The 22,990-nt window shown below is 42.8% G+C and overlaps 1 protein-coding gene across 1 annotated transcript in view; it reads left to right on the plus strand.

Annotated features, from left to right (window-relative positions):
* The window catches only part of LAMB4 (laminin subunit beta 4), a 104,013-nt gene extending 93,114 nt beyond the window's left edge, over nt 1-10,899 (plus strand). The window contains exons 29-34 of the mRNA XM_073342547.1: nt 3,756-3,900; nt 6,220-6,427; nt 7,205-7,343; nt 7,651-7,827; nt 8,858-9,011; nt 10,760-10,899. Coding sequence (XP_073198648.1) covers nt 3,756-3,900; nt 6,220-6,427; nt 7,205-7,343; nt 7,651-7,827; nt 8,858-9,011; nt 10,760-10,899 — 963 coding nt within the window. The remainder of the gene's footprint in view (nt 1-3,755; nt 3,901-6,219; nt 6,428-7,204; nt 7,344-7,650; nt 7,828-8,857; nt 9,012-10,759) is intronic.
* Nucleotides 10,900-22,990: the final 12,091 nt, after the last annotated feature.

The raw sequence follows: 22,990 nt of genomic DNA on the forward strand, positions 1-22,990 counted from the left end.
ATAGTTATGATTTTAAGCTCCGAGTCTCATGCTATGAAGGTTTCCTTTGAGGCCAAGGACTGAGAGGTCAGATATAAAGTGACTACTTTGTGACAAGTGTTCCCTCACAAGTGGTGCAGTGTTTTTGTGTTTTATCATTTTTCTGTGTGACTGTCTAGTTTCACCCACGTAGTTGTTATTAGGGCATTTAATCCACTGGATGAGGTATACCACACGTTGTGATAGGCATATGTAGGACCTATAGATCGTGAAAGGTGTTTTGTGGGGGGTTTTGATCGTTATAGCAATGGAGAGATGTCTGCAGGTTTTGCATCTGTTGTTATGGCAGGCTCTGGTGCTGCTCTGAGTTGGTGGGTCCTGGTCTGTGGGGAGCTTCCTTCTGATGATGAGATTGTTGAGGTTGGGGGGATGTTTGAAGGCCAGAAGAGGAGATGGGAAAGATTGATTTCAGGATGTGGTCCCAGTCGAATATGGGTTGTAATTATTTAATAATATACCATCTGGGTTCCAGTGTGGGGTGGAAGGTGATAACTAGGTGTGTGTGTGTGTGCGTGCGTGTGTTTGATCAAAAGTTGTTGTTGTTTTTTTCTGTATTGAAGCAGGTTCTTTTGCGGTATTTGAGTGGCCCATTCTTGAAGCGATCTACTTGTCTTGTGGAGTGTCCTTATATGGTGAAGGCAATTTTAAGTGTGCTAAGATCTGTATCCTGGACTTCCTCCTAGGAGCATATTCTGTGGTATCTGAGGGCATGGCTGTAGATGACAGATTTCTTGGGGTGGTTACTGGATCTTTGAAGGTAGGCATGGTGGTCCATGAGGTTCTTGTATACAGTTGTCTGTAGAGTTCCATTGTTGAAGCTGATTGTAGTGTCCAGGAAGTTGATGCTGATGCAGGAGTGTTTGAGAGAGTGTTGGATGGATGGGTGGTGGTTGTTAAAGTTGTGGTGGAAACCTGAAGGAGTTAGGTCATCTGTCCAAAGGATGAAAATAGCATTGATGTATCTTAGGTATATCACAGGGTTCATGGTGTTTTCAGAAATTCTTCCTCAAGGTGACCCTTTTGGGGAGCCATCCTAGTACCCATGGCTGTTCCCATGGTTTGGACACAGTATTTGTTGTTGAATGTGAAATTGTTATGGGTGAGGATGAAATGGATGGGTTTAGTGACGTGTTTGGGGTGGATAGCTGAGTGTTGTCCGTTGTTTGTAGATATTTGAAGGAGGCAGTGATGCATGTTGTCATTGCGAGGGATGTTGCTTTGTAGGGAAGTGACATCCATGGTGGCAATGATGGTATTTGGAGGGAGACTGTTAATGTTGCAGAGGTTCTGGAGGAAGTCAGTTGTGTTCTGGAGGAAGCTGGCCCTTTGTGTGGTGAGTGGTTTGAGGATGATCTGATGAGTCCTGAGATTCCTTCAGTAAGAGTGCCAGGGCCAGATATGATGTTTGTATATCTCGGCAAGCATTAGCAGGTCCCTGGGGTGTGGTCATGGGGGATGAAGTTTGTAGAGTTTCTTTTGGATTTGTTTAGGAAAAGATTTGGTGATATCTTCACACACAAATGTAAATTGTGCTGTGGGATGGTCTTTGAGTTCTTTATAGTAGATGGTGTTGGAGAGTTGTCAGTCGGCCTCTTTAACGTAGTCATCATGGTTGGGAACTACAGTGGTGCCTTTGGCACATCACATCTACCACAATCTCTCCACTGTCAGGAGGACAGCTATGCAGTCCCTGAAATCCAACCACCAGATAGTGATCAAATCAGCAGACACTAAATTTATGATTTATTAGAACAATCTGTAACCCAATAACTCCCCTTTTTTGTCCTATGACTGCAGAGCTGTTAATGGGCCACTTTACTCTGAATGAGCTCTCACAATATGTGTTCATTAGTTATGTAAAACAATCTGTTCCACCTTGTATTTAGCTGTGAAACTCTGAATACCTTTCCCAGCCATGAACAAGAGCTCTGTGTAGCTTGAAAGCTTGTCTCTCTCACCAACATAAGTTGGTCCAATAAAAGATATCACCTCACCCACCTTGTCTCTCTAATATTCTGGGGCCAACATCTGCCCACAATACTACAAACAGTGGCAAAAATGTTGATGTGCTGTCATTGTCTTCTAAAGTGAACATCTACCTCTTTTTTGTCCCAATGTGCCTTTTTACATCAAGGAAGAAATGTCATCTAGTGGCTAAAGCACAGGACTGGGAGTCAGGAAAGCTAAATTATATTCCTGCCTGTGCCACAGACTTGACAGGTGACCTTGCAAGACATTGGTCCTGATCCTGCCAAGACTTAACCACTTGCTTAACATTATGCACCTGAATAAGTCCCACTGCATGCTCATTGATATCAATGGGATTCCTCATGTGTATAAAGTTAATTTAAGTTCACAAGTAATTTTTTTAAAAAAGCCATTCTCTGAAGGCACACTTTTTTTAAATAGTTTGTCTTTCACTTTTAAAAATGTCTTTACAAATATGAAGTGTTCTGTTCCTGTGATGTTTTATAAGGATCTCTTCAGTTGCCAGGTCTCCCTTGCTAACTATGCAACAAAACAGTGAAAATGACTATACATAAAATCCTGTTAAATGCACAGTAAACAAAGTGGAAAAATATTAAAAATTTGTTCTCGTTACTAGTTTCTTTCAATCCTGATAATCTTAGGTGATACTTGTGACAATAATAGGTCCAACATTTTCAGACAGAAACTTGATTTTTCAGGTTGACAATGTCCCTTTAACCTCTCTGGGCCTCGGTTTCCTCATTATAAAATACAGGTGATATTTACAGTACCTTACAGGGAAATTGTGAGGATTAATTAATCTGTTTGAAACACGTGTGAAGCATTCTCTCCCTGGATTATGGAGAACCAGTACATAGAAGTTTCACCTAAACACAGTATGGCCTCCAGCGAAACAAACACCTGTTTTGCTGTTTAAAAAACTGTTGAAATATAGCTAATTAAAATAAAACCGTCAACTGGGGCCTGGTCTTCAGTAGGAAATTAGATTGGTATCGCTACCTTGTCAGAGGTGTGAAAAATACACAGCCCTAAGCAATGCAGTTAAACCAACCTAAATACAGCACTAGGTTGAGGAGAGAATGATCCCATTGACCCAGCTACTGCCGTTCGGGGAGGTAGAGTAACTACCCTGACAGGAGAATCTCTCCCATTAGCGGTGTAGGTAGCGTCTTCACTGAAGTGCTACAGTGGTACAGTTGCACTGCTGCAGCATTTTAAGATTAGACCAGCCCTAAATGATTATGAATGTAGTATTGATGGAAACATTCAACTTTTAAAGGCATATTTCAAACCTACTGGCCTTGGCACCATCCTTTATGTAATAATTTTAATAATAAATGTAACAATGTTACATTTTACACTGATTCCAAGCAGAAATGGGGGGTGTAGCTGCAATTATTAGATATTCCTCTCCCTCAGCCTGAATGTCCATATCATTTTAAGAGTGAGTGAAGTGCAGCATCTCGGTTTTTAACCGTGGACACTTTTTGCCCTCAAAACAATAATTGTTTAACAGTCTTTGAAAATGGAAGGAATATGTTATGTCGTCTTTGGTGAAGGTCCAAATGAAGTCAATGCTATAACGCCCACTCAGTTTAACAGGCCAAGAAGCTGGGCCGAAGTCTTTTATAAGTATTGTTTTAATATATCCCGATGGGAGCCAAGCTTGCCAAAGAATGACATTTAAACCCTAGAAAGGATAACACTATATTTTAAAATATTTCCAGATTGAAAGCATCAGAAAAATGGCAGAAGAGACCAAGACAAAAGGCTCACGGTTACACGGGAAACTAGAGAAAGCTAAGAATCAAACTGAAATTGACAGGGAGGACGCAAAGGAGTTCATCAGAAAAGTTAAAGACTTTTTGTTAGGTAAATATGCATGGAAAGTTCTTCTTTGTATCCTGCTTCCTGTATTTCAGTATCATATGGCATTTACCTCTCTGCTCTGTAACGTGATGCCTCAGCCTGGGCACCCCCAAAATGCACTGGCATTTTCAGCTTTAAGAGCCACACTGCACACGTCTGATTTGCTGTCTAGACTTGAATCGATCAATCTCTTTCAGTGATGCTGTTTAACACAGCTCTCCCTCCTATGGCATATCAGTATGTTGGACTATTTCCCTGAGATCTATTAAATCCCAACCCTGTGACGACTTATTAATGGGCTTAATGTTAAGCATGTGGATGCAAGTGGTCCAGATGGTTACTGCCTTACACAACTAACTGTTGGTCCAGTCATGCCCACAAGCTCCAGAGCATTTCCCACGTGGAAGGTTCTCTATGGGGAGCCACACGTAGGAAGTGACCACATAGGCAGGGCTGCCAGCTGAAGGCAAAAGGCACATTCAGCCTTCCCCCACTAGTCCTGCAGAAATCAGGACACAAAGTGATACATTCCCCCAGCCCTGAATAGGCTGGCAGAAGGTGACAATGAGGATGGCTTGGGTGGGGTGGGGAGGATCCACATTTATGCAGCTCTAACAGTCATAAGTAGGGCAGAGCATCTGCAACTCCAGTCTACAAGCATGGGGCCTTCTCTGCTCTGCATCCTCACCCCCTGGGAGTTGCATTTCATCTCCCACTCTTCTGCACTTCACCTGCATAAAGCCCAGCGACCCCCTAACAATGCAGTTTTCCATGCTCACTAAGAGGCACCAGGTTGACTGTTGCATGGTAGGGAGGGAACTGGGGACTTTCCTCTCACCCCTCCCTTGACCTGCTTCCTCTCCTTTTTTAAAAATAGCTAGGACAGTGAACACACCAAATCAGTGTTGCCAGCCCTTGTGAATCTCACAATATTTGTGTTCTTAGAGCCCTAGACCTGGAGTCAAGTGATTACAGCAGAATCTCTGCTTTCATTTTAAAATAAAGTTTCCAGCCCTCATCGCTGTGGAAAAAAAATTAATCCTAAAGGTTCAAAAAACAAACAAACAAACAAACCCAGAAGGCAAGTAAAAAACCCCAGCTTTATTGATTTCTCAAGATTTTTAAGCCAGTCTTGTGGTTTTGATGGCTTGACTTATGATTTTTGAACATTTGGGGTTGGCAATCCAGTAGCATCCAGTCCACTGTGGTGGAGTGACAGCTGGGAACAGAGTTCTCCTTTGTAATGAGATAATTAAGTTACTTTATCAAAAATAAAGGCAAAACTGTGCATAAGTCCTAGTGATTCATAGATTTTGTTTACTTGATAGCAACGGTGAATGAATCATTTATAATTGGTTTTACTCACAAATTAAAAAGGCAGGAAATACAACAGTTAAGGTGCCTATGGCAATGTTAACTCAGCCACACTGAGCATTGCCATGTGTACTAGCTTTTGTTTCTGTTCTTTGTTGTAAAATATTTCTAAGAAAATTACCCTTCGGGAATGAAGGAGTTAACGGTGCCCCCTGAACAGCACACCACAATCATTTCTAGTGTTTAATCTTTGGTAGGTTGTTTTGCAACATTTGCACAAACTTTTCCAATGTTTATTTCCACACAGTCTTACTTGTTAACCATTGGATAGGTGTTATAAAGCCACCTTCCAAACACTGTGGCCACGTTCACACAACACTCCCCTTGGTGTCCCTTTGATCGGGTGCATGGGGGGAGAAATGGGCTCTGCACAACACAGCAAATGTGTCAATGATTTAGAGACAGGTTTCAGAGTAACAGCCGTGTTCGCCTGTATTCGCAAAAAGAAAAGGAGCTCACTTCACTGTAGCTCACGAAAGCTTATGCTCAAATAAATTGGTTAGTCTCTAAGGTGCCACAAGTCCTCCTTTTCTTTTAATGATTTAGAGAGACAAGGAGGGTGACGTAACATCTTTTATTGGCCCAACAGAAGCTGGTTCAGTAAAAGATATGACCTCACCTATCTTGTCTCTCTAATATCCTGGGACATGGCTACAGCAACACTGCAAACATCCATGATTTAGAGCCCTCTGGGGATTGAGTTTTACACCCAAATTTTAATGCATCAGTTCAGAGTAGGCTCAAATCCATTTTTATCCTGCTCTGACAACAGATTAGCAGCACCTTGAAATATAACATTCCACTACAACAAGTGCTTGACCCCTCCTTGCTGTGGTTTGTCAACTTTATTAGCCAGCATAACTCAGCATATATGACACTGTATCAATGTTTAAATTGCACTGTGCAGAAAGGTACATCTTATTATGTTCTGTACTCTATTTGTTAAAGATGAAAGTGCACCTCCAGAAGACATAGAGAAGGTGGCAAAGCATGTTCTAGTCATAAACCTTCCAAGGACTCCACAAGAGCTAACAAATATGCTTGATAAAATCCAGAACCTTGTAACACACTGTGAGAACTATGAAATAAATGTGAACAAGTTAAATAAACAAAGGAAAGATGCCCAAAAACTTCTGGTGGAAGCCAAACAAGCTGAGTGAGTGGAATATTCTCTTACTGATGTGATAAATCTAAATGAAATTGCAGTGCACATACCTAGGGCAAATTCATTAGTGAAGTCACTCAGTATGCCAGCCAGCAGGTGGAAAGGCTACACAGCAAATAAAGTTCTGGACTTTCATTACAGCATGTTCCTACTTTTCATTTGCACTGGGGCCTCTCTCCAGTGGTAATGATCTGACACCTTTCTCACTACGCAAAGCTGTGTAAATCATCAAAAGCTACAGCCCAGATCCTCTCATGTATTTAGATGCCTAATCCCCATTGATAGAAGTTAGGCTCCTAAAAACCTTTGAGGATCTGAGCCTACATCTCTGCTAGATCTTGACTGCTCTGCCTGCTGAACTAGCCAAGCGGACTTGTCAACCCAAGGAAGCTCTTCACTTCATTTGGGACCTCAGTCATTGGGCGGTTTGAATGGTGATACGCAACCAGAGGAGGAATGTGGGGAGGAGGAAAATGTATTCAGCTTCTTGGCCTCCTGAATGGTAGCACAGCATCAGCCAGCCTGCCGCATCACACACCCCAAACTTAACTTTCAAGTCCATGTTGATTTCTCTTTTTGATGGGTTGCTTTCCCATCCCATTGGGAGCAGCAATTCTAGATTTTTGGAAGAGCTGGTGAATGCTGGACTCAAGGAACCAGGGGACTAGTAATGCATTTCTGGGTTTGGGGGTATAAAGGGATTTGAGGAGATGCCTTTTACTGTGCTTATACATAACAATATTATACAACTATTTACTTTTATTTTAGGGAAGCAGCAAAAGCTCTGCTACCTCTTGATGAAATGATAAATAACCTGAAGGAAGCTGAAAGCACGAAAGGACAAACCAAAGACACCTTCATAAGATTAAATGGAGAGATACAAGAAATTAAGACAAAAATCTCACAGGTATCTTGATGTACAATATAGCCAATGATTTTAGTTTATTATCCATTTATTGTGTGATGTTATGATTCTTGCAATTCACTTAAATTACAGCCGGTTTCTAAAACCTAGATTGCAATGCAAAGATCCCAAAGACATTGTAAATTTAGACCAGTGTAACTGTGAACAGATTTTGGCCCAGATATGGCACCAGTTCCACTTTAAAGGGGACTCGTTAATCTGTTTGCCTTAATATACTTCAGTGGTGAGTTTTGCAGGTTAGTTATACATTGCATAAAGGGAGTATGACTTTCTGGTTGTTTTCCTATAGGCTGAGAATCAAGTGAATAAGACAAGTGATGAACTAAAGGACTTTTCAGATAAACAGTCTGAGCTGGAAGATGAAATTACCATGCTGCAGAAGAAAATGCTGATGAATGGGAACCAGGCTGCAAATGCAAAAGCAGATGCAGAACAGGCACAAAATCAAGCTATGGACACAGATAAAGTAATGTATTTCCGTATTCTGTCACATATTCAAGAAAATCGCTGTCCTTCCCACATGTTTTGCACTATTTTTTAATGAAAAGTTTACTGTAAATATGCATATATGCTCCTTCCATGGTTTATTTAAATTTTCCATTATGCCATCCAATTTAGAGTTGCACAGAATTAGAAGTGTTTCCTGTCCATTTTAACTTATCCAGCAAACAATAGTCCTGTTTACTTACATCAATTTAAACAAACACAAATCTTGGGCCAGACTGTGATATCCTTACTCTCATTGAATAGTACGTTACATCATGGGGCAAGGTACTACTCATTGTGAGTGAAGGTATCAGTCTTGTCCCTTGCATTTAACACACTTGACTTCAGAGAAAACTGTCTTGTTTTTTCCCCTTGATGCTCAATATAGCTCAAATTCTTAAGTACCCACTAAGTAGAAATTTTCCAGAATTCTGTGTATGGATAACAAACAGCCACAGATCAAAAGCCAAAGTATGCACTGAATGAGCCTCCACACTACAAGAAATCCAGCAGAAATCAAACTGCAACCTTCACAGGAACCAAAACCAAGTAGGCCCAGAGCTAGAAAGTCAATATTATAAAACCAAATTTATAAAAATTATGCTATGCCTAGTTCATTAAAACTGAATTGAGCCTTGTGTCTAAAATGGAAACAAACCCAAAATCAATAACGGGAAATAAACTAGGAATAACACAATCTTTTAAAATCCTGCTTAAATTATATTTATTATCCAGCTCTATCCTCTCTTTATTTTGGATTGTTCAACAGGAAAGATTGTTTTTATTTTGATTTCTGCTGGATTTTGCATTTTCAGGGCTTCATTCAATGCATATTTGTCCCAAGTGAGTTTTAGATTAAAAAGAATTAAAGACATAATGTGTGATTCAGAGAGGAGCGGTAAATGAGGTAGAAAAATCTCTGCTTTCTTCGTAGGTCAAATAAATTACAGGGCACGTCGTTACACAAAATAAAGTGGGATTTTTTTGTTTGTTTGTTTTTGTTGTTGCAGGAATTTACCAACCTTGAGAGAAAATACACCATTCTGCAAGAAAAAGTAAAAATGAAAGGGCTTCCCAGAGAAACATTAGAGAAACTGAAGCAGCTGAAAGAAGCAGCAGAGAAACTGGCTGAAGAGACTGAAGAAAACATCAAAAGAATAACAGGTGTCCCCCTTTCATTTCTGTGCCCAGCAGTGAAATACATATGAAAATGCTGAAAGACGGAAATATAACCTGAAGGCCTTGTCTACACACACAGTGCACTGCCTTACCTACAATCAGTTTGAAAAACCAGCGTAGTTAAACTACTGCAAACAGTTTCAAACTCGTTACCTTGGTTTAGTTTGTGCCTGTCCATTTTCTAACACAAGCTGCTATAAGCCAAGTTTAAATCAGTGTAAGTGTGTCCACACAGGGTTTTGCAACGATTTTACTGAATTGATTTAAAAACACACTGCTCGCAACATTGTACCCGAAAGCACAATCCTGCCCAGTGCTGAGCACCTTTGGTTCCCATTGGAATCAGCAGGTTTGCCAGGGGAATGGGGAAAAGTTATTCAAGTGGTGAAAATTTGGGATGGGTTGGGGGGGGTGGAATACAACAAGCTCCACTGGAGCCAACGGGAGGTGAGGCTATTCGGCACCTTGTAAGATGAGGCCCTTTTGTCCTGATGGGTTCTGTGTACATCTGTAAAGCACAACTGATTGCAAACACCAAGTGGCTGGGACATGCTGGTGGGATGCTGTTTGAGCATTAGGCTTTTGACTTTTATGAGCATTACAGTCTGTGTGTCAATAGTAAATCACAGTAATATCCCCACGCTAGCAAACCACCAGAGTGCATAGCACCAGTCTACTGACTGGGCCCAATCCTGCATCCATTGAAACATATGGAAGTTTTATTACTGATTTCAAAGAAAGCAGTACGGGGCTTGCTCCTACCAGGCTCAGCGGCCTATAGAAATAACCGAACAGCAAATGCCAGCATGGGAGTAAATTCTTTTGGATGTTAATGGGGGGTAAGAAGGGGAGCACAGGAGGGAATAAACCTTGAGAAAAGACACTGAAGAAAAATAACCCTGTTCTGTTGTCTCTGAGCATTCCCCAGTCCAAAGGCCCCGAAACCATGACGATGGGGCTCTTAGGACTGCACATCATGAAGAAATGCAGTTTTGATTCATCATCATTGCACGTGTTTTCATGATAAAGACTGGGGGCCTCTGAACAACCCTTGTGTAAATCTGGAGTAACTGCATAGAAGCCAGTGGAATTACCTGCATAAAACTCCCATGAAGGAGAGTAGCATGAGTTATTTGGAGCCAGACTGTGAGCCTTTACACTGCTGAGCACTCAGTTTGAGTCATCACCACTGAAACCAGCTGACCAAGACAAAATCTCCACAGACTAAGGCTATGTCTACACTGGCAAGTGACCGACAAAACTTTTGTTGTTCAGAGGAGTTAAAAAAACACCTACCCCCCGCCAAAAAAGACAAAAGTTTTGTCAAGGAAAAGTGCCAGTGAGAACAGCGCTTTGTCAGCAGGAGTGCTCTGCTGCCGATAAAGCTAACACCGCTTGCTGGGGATGGAAGTTTTTTGTCAGCAGGAGAGCTCTCTCCTGCCGACAAACAGTGACTACACGGTGTGTCTTTTAACAGCATGGCTGTAGCGGCATAGCTGGGTCACTGAAAGCTGTGTAGTGTAGACAAAGCCTTACTCACAATGGCTAACAATAAAAGCACACTTGGAAAAATAAACATCTTGAAAGCTGTTGTAATCTGCAGATAAAACACACGTGTTCTTGTCAAATAGTTTTAGCGACAACACACATTTCTCCAAGGGAATCTTAACAGTTCTGCAGTTTTTACTTGCACAACAATAAATGCATCATTAAATGTTACTTTCTTCTTTCAGATTTGGCAAAGAAGCTCCAAGATCTGAATCAGACTAAACAAGATAAGGCTGATCAACTAAAGCAACTAGAGGATCAAGTAATAGCCATAAAAAAGGACATTACTGAGCAAGAAAACAAATACGCTACTTGCAAAAGTTAGGACTTGGTAAAACATCCCGTCTCAAATGGCAATGGAAATTGGCTCAAGCCTCTGTTTTTACCATTTTCTGAACTTTTCAGAATTGAATGGCTGTATTCTGCTAAGCCAGTGACGTGTACAGTACTTAGATACATGGAATCATCTAATTTTCTGCTGGTTTTTAGTCCAGTTTAATTTACATGGCACTAGGAAAAAACCTTTTAATAAAATACTTGAAGAAGTTAGCAGGGGCTGTTTTTCATGCTGAGTCTTACAGACACTGCCAGCAGTAAGCCCACTAGCTCCTCTTGGTGAAAAGGGGAGAATCTGAATGTAGCTCAGCCAGTGACATAGGCAACAGGCTCAAAGGATACGGTCACCACAAGGGCTATTCGCTACCAGGTTTGTCACCTGTTGACAACCTACCATCACCACCAGGCCTTTCAGTGATCCTCCACTCATCCCTGTGCAATGGCCCTCTGGTGTGTGAGTGACAAATTATACAGGGTGATGTGGAAGCTGAGAAGTGAGAGGATGGAGAGTTTGCATGGCTGAAGAAAAGGCACCCTTTTCTTTGTCACCCTCCCCTGCACATCCTCTGAATGCTAAGCAGAACTGTCCCCTATGTATCCTCACCACCACCCCTGTCCCCCCATGACAGGGGTCCCAGGATTCACTTCGAAAATCTGGTTTCAGAGTAACAGCCGTGTTAGTCTGTATTCGCAAAAAGAAAAGGAGTACTTGTGGCACCTTAGAGACTAACCAATTTATTTGAGCATGAGCTTTCGTGAGCTACAGCTCACTTCACCTTTGCTGGGACAAAGCAGGGAGGAGCAAGCCTTGCTCAGCCCAGTGAAGCATGCAGCCTGTTTGTTCACTGAAGGTATCCTCATGTAGCATTGGCCTATTAAAGGACATAGGTTATGGGTTTCAGAGTAACAGCCGTGTTAGTCTGTATTCGCAAAAAGAAAAGGAGTACTTGTGGCACCTTAGAGACTAACCAATTTATTTATGGGTTGCAATTTTCCTCTCACACACTAGATGGCTGTATACAGATGTTTAAATCCAGTCTTTCCAATGTGACTAGAATAAGTTGTAAATTCACTAACTTTGGTTAAAGAAATGTTTTGATCAAAAGCTCGTGTAATATAATGTATCTAATCCACATGAAAAAAGCCAGGTTACAGCGCTGTATAATAAAAATGTCATAGCGATTAAAAACCAATGATGCACCTGATTCTGCAAACACTACCAGGCATAGTGATTACTACCGGAGCAGTCCGTAGTGAGCACTTATGTTTGGTTGGCCAGGTCTACGCTACACTTACTTTGGTATAACTACATTGCTCAGGAGTGTGAAAAATCCACACTCCCGAGTGACATAGTTATACTGACCTAACCCCTTGTGTAGACAGCGCTATGTTGGCGGGAGAGTGTCTCCTGCTGATGTAGCAACCCCCTCTGGTGGAGGTGGAGTTATTAAGCCAACAGGAGAGCTCTGTCCTGTCAGCTTAGAGCATCTTCACCAGAAGAGCTACAGCAGCGCCTATGGCAATGCAAGTTTGTAGTGTACACCTGATCATAGTGTTTGTGGAGCAGGGCCCTATATCATAGAATATCAGGGTTGGAAGAGACCTCAAGGGTCGTCTAGTCCAACCCCCTGCTCAAAGCAGCACCAACACCAACTAAATAGTCCTAGCCAAGGCTTTGTCAAGCCTGACCTTAAAAGCTCTAAGGATGGAGATTCCACCACCTCCCTAGGTAACCCATTCCAGTGCTTCACCACCTTCCTAGTGAAATATATCACAAAGGGTGTGGCACTTAAATGGTCAAACAAGATACTGAGGGTTAACTCAACCCACTCCTGGGGTTCATAAACCCACATCTCGAAGCTCTGATCCAAGATGGGAAAGACCCGTTTAGCTCTAATTAATCTACAACTGAATCAGTGTTTTAAAAAAGTACTAACATTGCAATGAAAGTACAATCTTAACAGAATTTGAAATCAATACCTTTATAAGCTACAGCTTGTTTGGTTACTATTCATGAATGCTGAGAGGTATTAATTTTGCCACTGGCGATTGCCCACATTTTTTATTAGTGCAACAAAATATATTTTGATAATATTTATTATTAAATAGTGAATATAAAGGACTATGAAGTTTTGAAAATCTATGTTCTGTGGTTCCTAATATCTCCATTGATGCAGCATTTTCAGAAAATCAGTTTTAACATGCTAAGACTCGCTTTTTTTCAACAAGAACATGAAAAGAATGTTAGAATATAAGACACAAGGTATGATTTTTTTTTTTATTTTTTGGTTACAGGGTTGACTAAGCACAGGAAAGAGAAAGCATCAGGCTGGGATATTCAAAGGATCTGGAGGGAGTTAGGCCTCCAAATCCTAGGATTTGAAAATCCCAGTCTCAGTGCTTGGTATTACCAGGCAGTACTTCAAACCCCTCTATAAATTTCTGTCTTCTCTGTGTGGTAACAATGGTTCTAACTTGGCTAAAATTACTACCGTTACCTCTCATCTCACTTGTCCAATAAAGGATATCCCATTATCTACTTTGTTCAGTTTTTCTGAAGGGCCTATATGGCTACTGCCATGTGCAAAGAGCAGCGCTGAGTGTTAAAATGAACCCCAGGCTCTTGCAACCACACCAATATTTACAGAATTCAGAACTTTCTGCAGTAATAAAAGGCTCTTAACATTACATGTTCTAATGCTGGGGTGTTGCGTGAAATATTCCTTATCTAAAGGCAAGCAGCATTTTGATCCATTAAAGAGAAAATTCCAGAGTTGTAACTTTACATTTATGAGAGCTCAGGTAGTAGGGTGGGAGAATTACTGGAATAGATAAGATTGTAGAGATATTCTTATTATTCAGTGCAAATGTGCCCCAAGGCAATGCACAATATGTATTAACAGTACAATAGCTTTCATTGTGAAAATGATGGAGCCAAACTACAACTTTGATTAACACTAACAAAGGCATCTTAATGTAGGTATGCAAATAATTTCTGGTTTAGTGTTTTACATTTTTATCACTTTTTTAAAAAGTGCTATAACAAAATCAATCAACTCTTGTAGTTGGAAAACACTGACAATCTGAGCTGTTTCCATAAATACATCTCTGTCTAATTCTAGAGAAAAGGCGCTCAACTTTCTTTTAGCTTTGAACATGGCCAACTACATTTTAACTAAAACAGGTCAACTAAAATTGTTTACAGAAAATTAAGAATGAATATAAAATTGCTAGTCCACTCCTGGCTTTGAAGATCCAATTTTCAAGCTTCTAGAAGGTGGAGGGAGAGGAGAAATTGTCAACTGGATTTAGTATGAGCAGTGTGATAATTGCTATATTGTTCTTGCTAAGCTATAAGGAAGAGTATGTATGGCATAAGGAAGTTGGATAGAACTATGTTAAACCTCTTCAGGGGGTACAGCGAAAATGGTGGGCAGGAAAGCGAGAAAGTAAAGAGAATCTCCCAGAAGAATGAAGTCAGCTTAGCATCCAATGCAGTCAAGTTACATATGGCCATGTCAACCATGGTAGCAGAGCGGGCTGCAGGATCACAATTCCATTTCACAACAACTTTTGAGGTTTCAAAATTTGTTTTCACTCACTGAATGAAAACAAAACCTTTCCACCTTTTTTTTACAAAATGGCATTCTGCTGACAGGTCCATTTTCAGATCCATAAGATCAGATTTTCCATTTGGGTGACCTGAGAGCTCTGGAACTCAGAAACTTTCCTGTCAAAAATGTATCCAGATTTGATACATCTCTGCAAAACATTTCAACTTCTATGAAACAGTATCATTTGGTCATTTAGTCAACTATATTCCTTGTTATTCATACAATCACTGTAGTAGCGTACAACATATTGGGTGAAATCCTAGCTCTGCTGGAGTCAAAGGGAGTTTTGCTCTTGACTAGTGGAGCCAGGATTTCAACCATTGTTTTGGTTATATCCTCCATACACTGAGCAACAACAGAAATTCAGGCAGATGTCTTATTTAGATTAAGCAAAACAAGAAAGACAAAAAATAAAGTTCCCACAAGAGGGCAACATATGTACACTTCCTCAGATAATGTATTGGGACACCTAATTGTCTATTTTCTAAACAGATTTCTAATTTCTATTATTTAATTCTTCTTATTGTTAATAATAAATTTGTAAAGGATTGTTAGAAGAAAGATGCTATATAAAGTAAGGATTGATATGATATAACATCAAATATAAGTCAGCCATGTACATTTAACAGGTCAAGTTTCACAGAATCTGGTGTTATACTAAATCCAAGTTTTTAAATGTAAATTTCCCACGTATATTTTAGATACATAATGGGCTGGGCACGGGGGTGAAAGTAACTTAAAGGACTTGCCCATATTGAGTCCTGAGGAGGGGGCAGGGCCTCACCCAGAAGAGGCATGGCCTCTACCAGAAGAGGAGGAGCCTTTAAATCCCTGGGCTCTTTAAATCAGGATTTAAAGGCCCAGCACCTGGGAGCCCCGGGGCCTTTAAATCACCCCTTGAGCTCCCAGCTGCAGAGGTGGCTGGGAGCTCTGGGGCTCAGGGGCAATTTAAAGGGGGCCATTTAAAGAGCCTGGTGCCACTGGGAGCCCCAGGCCCTTTAAATTGCCACCTGGGGAAGCCAGTCCGCCCCGGTACAACGCACCGGCTCTTACCAGCAGGGGTGGCAGGTTTGTAGAAATTTTGGTGGTGCCCAGACCTGCCTCTGCCCAAACTCGCCCCCCCCCAAACTCCACCCCCCACCTGCCCAAGGCTCTGGGCAGGAAGTTTGTGTGGGGAGGAGGTCTGGGGTGCAGGCCCTGGGCTGGCGCAGGGGATGGGGTGCAGGAGGGGTGCAGGGTGAAGGCGCTGGAAGGGAGTTTGGGGATGGGAGGGGGTTCAGGTTCTGGGAGGGAGTTTGAGGATGGGAGGGGGTGCAGGGGTGAGAGTTGTGGGGTGAGGCTGGGGATGGGTTTGGGGTGTGGCTGGGGATGAGGGGTTTGGGGTGTGGGAGGGGGCTCAGGGCTGGGGCAGAGGGTTAGGGTGCGGGGGGGACGAGGGCTTTGGCTGGGGCTGTAGATGAGGGGTTTGGGGTGTTGGAGAGGCTCAGGGCTAGGGCAGAGGGTTGGAGTGTGGGGGAATGAGGGCTTTGGCTGGGGGTACGGGTCCTGGGGTGGGGCCAGGCTGGGGGTGTGTTTGTGGTGCAGGCAGGCTGCCTGGGGACTGGAGCCAGAGAGGAGGACTCCCTCCAGCCCTCTCTCCGCTGGCAAGAGTGAGCTCTGGGGGAGGGGGCCCCCTCTCTCCCCCCGCCCAGCAGCACACTCACCCCCACCACTGTCACTACACATGCTCCTAGGGCCCCTCTCAGGTCCAGGAATCTCCCTCGCCTCCCTTGTGGTGGGTGCTGCTGGGGGTGAGGGCTGCCATCACATGTGCACCTCATCCTCTGCTGCTGCCCTTCACTGTAGCCCCACTGGGGGTGGGGGAATGGGGCTGCTCCTTGCCCAGTGTGGGGCAGGAGCGGTGACTGCAGGCACGGGGGGCGGCTGTACTGGTGGAGGGTCCCGCTGGAAAATGAAAGGGTCTGAGGGGGAAGGGTAGGGGAAGGGCAGCGTGCCCTGCCACTAGGAGGTGGGAGGCACTAGGACCCGGCAGCGGCAGTTGATGCAGGGAGGCAGCATGGAGCTGCAGGGGAGAGACAGGGACACTGTGCTCTGGGAGCCAGGGAGGTGCAAGGGGGCAGCCCGGGGGGCAGGGGACACTCGGGGGAGGCGTGGGAGGGCAGCAGGTGAAACCGGGGGGAGACCCGGCCCCGAACATTGGTGGAGCCAGGCCCCCAGGCCCTCAATATTGCTGGAACCACGAGCCCATATAACTCATCTCTGCTGCTTGCCAGTACGCTGTACCAGGGCGTACCGGCTTACTTTCACCTCTGGCTGGGCGTAAGATGAATTGTGATTCAGTGAAGACACTTTTAACTCATGCAATTAGATCCAACACACACACACACACACACACACAAGACTGTAAAGCTGCTTCACCAACCGGAGGAATATGGTATGCTACAAAATGTCATTTTAAAGCTATTTTAACATTTTAAGACACAATCAAGTTAAAATGCCCAGATTTACTTTCTGGTTCTCAAGCTGTATCCTAATGTTTTGCTTGCTAATACTGCAAGGAAATAATTAAATCAAGCACGGGCAAACCCATTTTTCCAAATTTGCAAACATGCTAGGTTTTGAAAGGCTGACTTGTATTCTGAGGTTATGTTTTAGAGTATTATTGTGTTTAAACAGGATTCTGAAAAATCAAGATAGCTAGTATGGTTCATCCTGGTCTACACTGACCATGAAGTCAAGGTGGTCATCATCATCCGGCCAGCTAACTCGATTCTTCACAACCAGCCCTAAAAGACTGTGAAAAAAGAAACAGAGAGAAAAATTCAGTGAGCATGGAGAGTGAAAAAAACAGATAGAGGTTACTTTGAAAAAAATTTATGACAACTACACACAGTGCCCACTGTTCTATACTTATAGTTTGGACAGAGTAGCCTTTTCTTTTAGAGGTGTGAAGTTCTATCTGTAATTGGTGTTTAACCTTTAGGGAAAATCATCTGGTATTTCTATGTTTCAGTTTATCCATCTGTAAAATGAGGATGACTATAATTGTTGGATCATATTAAAGAAGTTCTGTATTAAAATCACAAATGAGTTTGATTCCCCAGAGTTTCAATTCCAGGGTATTACTAATTAAGAGGTCTCTTGGGTTTTGGTACTGTTTCTCTCCCTCTATGTGTGAAACTTGCAAGCTGCTAATTGCGTTAGTACATTCTAAGACAGAGTCTGTTCTCAAAGCAATTCACACAGAGAGAGACTCAAAGCAATACTCTAACAACAGAAACAGCACCCAGAGACTCCCCGCCCTTTTGTTGTATTAACAATTGTGATTAAAATAGAGATAGAGGATGTATGTGGATGGATGCTTGGTGTGGATAATAACTGAATGATCAGGGAGGTGCCAGCCTAAGAATCCAGTGTCCATCGGCTGAAGAAGGCGTCAATTGGAAATAACCAGAGGACCCCCCGGAGGGCAGACTGGAATCCACCCAACAGACTCAAGGATGGGAGAACCAAAGAACAAGATAACATCTTGGAGCCGTCAGGAATGTGCTATCTGCTGATTGATTCAGCAACAGCATGATGAAGCAATTCCCATAGACTGGCATAGGAAGAAATTCCTATAAAAATAGACTCTAAAAAGTGAGAACTTTGGGGTCTGATTCTGCAAACCAACTTCCAGGAGCATCTGGAAGGCCCTGCTCCTTCCTCATGTCCAGGCCACCTGGCCAGTGGCTTGGCATGAGCAACTCTAAGGCTGGTAACTATGATAACAACCTTGCAGAACCTGTGTGTGTGTGTGTGTGTGTTTGTATGAATGAATGTGAGAATAAATATGAGATTGAATGGAATGTTATAGCTATAACTAACTGCTTACTATGATTCTTTCTGTATTCACAATAAATGTGGTATTTTGCCTTTTTCCCTTTAATAAGATCCTGCTGGTTTTTATTTTATTGGTACAACATAATTACCTACCTCAAAGGGCAACAAGGTGGCTGAGGTCATATATTTTATTGGATCAATTTAATTTGGTTAAAGAGACAAGCTTTCCAGCTTACACACAGCAATTCTTCAGGTCTGGGAAACTTACTCAGAGTGTCACAGATAAATACAAGGTGGAACAGATTATTTAGAATAAGTAGTTAACACATATTTCAAGGGACCATTCAAGGAGAAGCGACCCATTAACACCCCTCCAGTCCCAGGGAGGAAAGGAAGTGGGGGTTGGGGAAGAAATCTGTTCTGCCTTGTATTTAGCTGTGACCAGGGCGATCTCTAGGGGGGTGCACTCCATCCCAGGCCCCACCACCACTCAACCCCTTTCCTCATGCCCCCGCCCCAACCCCGCCTCTTTCCATCTTCCTCCCACTCCCCTGAGCAATGCTGGGAGCCGGCGGGGAGGAGCAGGGTGGGCTAGGGCCAGGTCGCTCGATGCTGCCTGCCCAGGCCCCCCGCTAACTCCCCAGACCACCCTAGACCCCACGTCCTGAAGCATGGGGTCCCCCAAAGCGCAGGGACCAGGGAGGTTGACACTCTGAGCCCTGGTCTACACTACAGAGTTAGGTTGATGTAAGGCATCTTACATCAACCTATCTCTGTAAGTGTCTACACTAAAATGCAGCTCCTACCGATGTATCTCATCTAGCCTTAATAACTCCACCTCCACGAGAGGCGTAGCACTTGGGTCAATGTAGTTAGGGTGATGCAGTGTTAGTGTAGATACTGCGTTACTTACATCTCCTGTTGCTGCCTTTCAGAAACCATCCCACAATGCCCCACACTGACGGTTAAATCCGTGCAAGCACTGCTGGTGAGGACGCACACCGCCGACACAAGAAGCATAGTGTGGATGTTCAAAAGCAGTTTAATTACTGTGGTGGCTGTGAGTTGATGTAACTTAGGTCAGTGGTTCTCAATCAGGGGTACACGTACCCCTGGGGGTATACAGAGGTCTTCTAGGAGGTACATCAACTCATCTGGAAATTTGGCTAGTTTTACAACAAGCTACATAAAAAGCACTAGCTAAGCCAGTACAAACTAAATTTCACACAGACCAAGACTTGTTTATACTGCTCTATATACTATACACTGAAATGTAAGTACAATATTTATATTCCAATTGATTTATTTTATAATTATATGGTAAAAATGAGAAAGTAAGCAATTTTGCAGTAATAGTGTGCTGTGACATTTTTGTATTTTATGTCTGATTTTTTTAAACAAGTAGTTTTTAAGTGAAGTGAAACTTGGGGGTATGCAAGACAAATCAGACTTCTGAAAGGGGTGCAGTAGTATGGAAAGGTTGAGAGCCACTAACTTAGGTCGACTTAATTTTGTACTGCAGACTTGCCCTTAGTAAGTTTCCCAGACCTGAAGAATTGCTCTGGGAACTCAAGGCTTTGCAAAGGGCTCTGAGATTCCAGGATGAAATATACCATACTGTAAAAGTCCAAAATATTCCTCACAGCCCCAATCCAGAAAGGATTTGTGCATGAGTCATACTGTCTGGAGTGGTTCACGACAGAGCAGACTATCAAAAACCCAGGCAGGCACCCCAAATTGGTGGTATGTTCTATAATTAGATTTCACCAACCCACTAACAAATGTGATCTCCTGAAGCAGTATGCCAGTCTTACCATGGAGTCACTGAAAGTCCCCTTGGGCATTCCAGTCTATCTTGCCACACAGGCTGGACATAGAGATAAACAGCCACTTACACCCAAGATCACAAAATATTCAGGTTGCTCCCAGTCCCAAGAGACCAGTCACTTACCCCAGATCAATTTGTACCTTAGATCTCGCACCAAAGACCATGCTGGTAGCCAATCCTATCGTCCACTAATTAAGAATTTATTAAATAGGAGAAAGAAATGAAAGAGTTATTTACAGGCTAACAGAGGCAACATATATGCACAAATGAGTTACAGTCTACTATGGTTCCAAAAGGTGACAGAGAAGCAGTAATCTTTCCACTGAATGTCTTTTAGGGCTTACCCATGGTGGCCCTTGCAATCTCTGCTTTTGTTTCTTAGCTCCAGCCCTTGTGAAAGTCCAAACAGAAAAGAGAGAACTATTTCTTCTTGTGAGCATCTTTATATGCCCTTCCCCCAGAGTTCAAACTCCTGTGTGTAATTAGTGGGGCAATCAACAAAGTTTTTGTCCTACAATGACCCATTTACTTTTGATAGTCCTGCTTGATGGTCCTGCAGTCTGAGTTCACAAGTTCAGAGCAGGCATTTTTACAATTATAAAGCAAAACTTTCATTATTACCTTCTAGCAGGGGATACAGACATTACAGGTAAGATTAATGCATAAAGCAACTTACAAGCACTTTATAGAGTCTAAACACTAAACACACCTTTACAAGTCTAACACCTAACTCAAACAATAGTAACATATAGGTGAGCTGGTCTGGTTCCTAGCTATGAATTTGTCAGTGCTCAGCTGACATAACAACTAGTGCCTGGTCTACCAGCATCACGCCAAGAAACTACAAAACCTAGAACAAAACCTAGGAGCAAGCCCAAAATCAATGCTATTAACACTGAAAACCAGAGGAAATGCCAGGAGTTTGTGAAGGCTTTTGAACTTAGCATGCATGGGAAGTCATTACCAGAGAAGGCAGAGGAATTTTGGGAAGATTTAAGAACAACAATCCATGAAACAGCCTAGCTACATTTTGGGGAAAGAGACCATCAAAAAAGGACTGGTTTGAAGAAAATGAAGTGGAACTATTACCTCTCATCAATATTAAGAACACAGCCTTTCCGGAACACAACAAAAAGCCAACAAAGAGCACCAAAGTGAGACTTCAACATGCAAAAACCAAGGTACAGCGAGCAAGCAGACACTGTGCAAATCATTACTGGATCAACCTCTGAGAAGAGATACAAACAGCCTCAGACACAGGAAACCTCAAAGTCATGTATGATGGCCTGCAGAAAGCTCTCGGTCCCACTGTCAACAAGGTTGCCCCTCTCAAATCACACAGTGGTGAAATCATTACAGATAAAAGCAAGCAGTTGTCTCATTGGGCTGAACGCTATTCAGAGCTATATGCACAGGAAAGAAACATCACCAGCGAATCACTGGACCAAATACCAGCTCTACAGTCCTGCCAGAGCCTAGATGTGGAGCCCACTGTAGAAGAGCGAAGCAAGGCCACTGATTTGCTATCAAGTGGCCAGGCTCCTGGAAAAGATGGCATCCCAGTGGAAATCGGCGACTGCAGGAAAGACAGTCTATTACCATATCTTCATCAGCTGCTACTTAAATGCTGGAAAGAGGGTGAGGTACCACAAGAGATGCGTGATGCAAACATCATCACTTTGTATAAAAATAAAGGTGAAAAGGGCGACAGCAACAAATACAGGGGTATCTCGCTACTAAGTGTAGCAGGAAAAGCTTTCGCAAAAGTCATCTTAGTGCCCCTACAACAGCTGGCGAATTGTGTCTACCCCGAATCACAGTGCAGATTCAGGGCTGGAAGATTAACTATAGACATGATATTTTCTCTGTGTGAACTCCAAGAAAAGTGCAGAGCGCAAAACCGACCATTGTACATCACCATAGTGGACCTAGCCAAAGCATTCAACACAGTCAGCAGAACACGTCTATTTGCAACACTAGAAAAGATAAGATGCCCACCAACCCTGTTAAGTCTTATACGTTCATTCCACAAAACATGAGAGCAACTGTCCAGTTTGACGAGTCCACTTCGGACAGGTTTGAGATGAAAAGCGGAGTGAAGCAAGGATGTGTTCTTGCCCCTACACCCTTTGGAATCTTCTTCTCGGAACTCTTGAACTGTGTGTTTAAGGACATGAAAGATGGAGTGTATCTCCACACAAGATCAGATGGAAAACTCTTCAACCTTTCCCGACTTAAGTCAAAGACCAAAGTAAAAAGGGGCTAATCAGGGAACTTCTATTTGCTGATGATACTTCCTTCATAGCCCATAATGAAGATCTACTACAAGAACTCATGGACCGCCTTTCAAGTGCCTGTCGGGCATTTGCTCTCACCATCAGCATCAAGAAAACGGTTGTATTAGGACAGGGGGTTCCGCAAGATCTTCATGTGAGCAGGCTCACTGATTTCTCATGAGCATAAATTTGGGCATCTGTGTAAGCCTTTGCAAGACTGGGGCCATATTCAATAAGTACCTCTGAATTACCAGTCCACAATTATGCTCTACTTTCAGCCTAAATGTTTCCTCTCCCTGTTCTCACAGTTTCCAGAAAGCAGCAACCACAGCAGGAGGCAAATACTCTCATCTTTCAGGCCAGCCATTTATTTACTAGTAAAACTTTCCTCTCAGCACTAAGCTAACTTTGTTGCCTAATGATTAAGCCCATATGTGCCCCTTTCTGGAGCCCAGAGAGTTTAATAATTAGGTCAGAAGAAGAGGAGTAGGAGTTGAGAAGTGACTGTTTGCCCCTCTCAGCTGCTCAATCCCCTCCCCC

Source organism: Lepidochelys kempii, chromosome 1, assembly GCF_965140265.1.
Source record: "Lepidochelys kempii isolate rLepKem1 chromosome 1, rLepKem1.hap2, whole genome shotgun sequence".
NCBI lineage: Eukaryota > Metazoa > Chordata > Testudines > Cheloniidae > Lepidochelys > Lepidochelys kempii.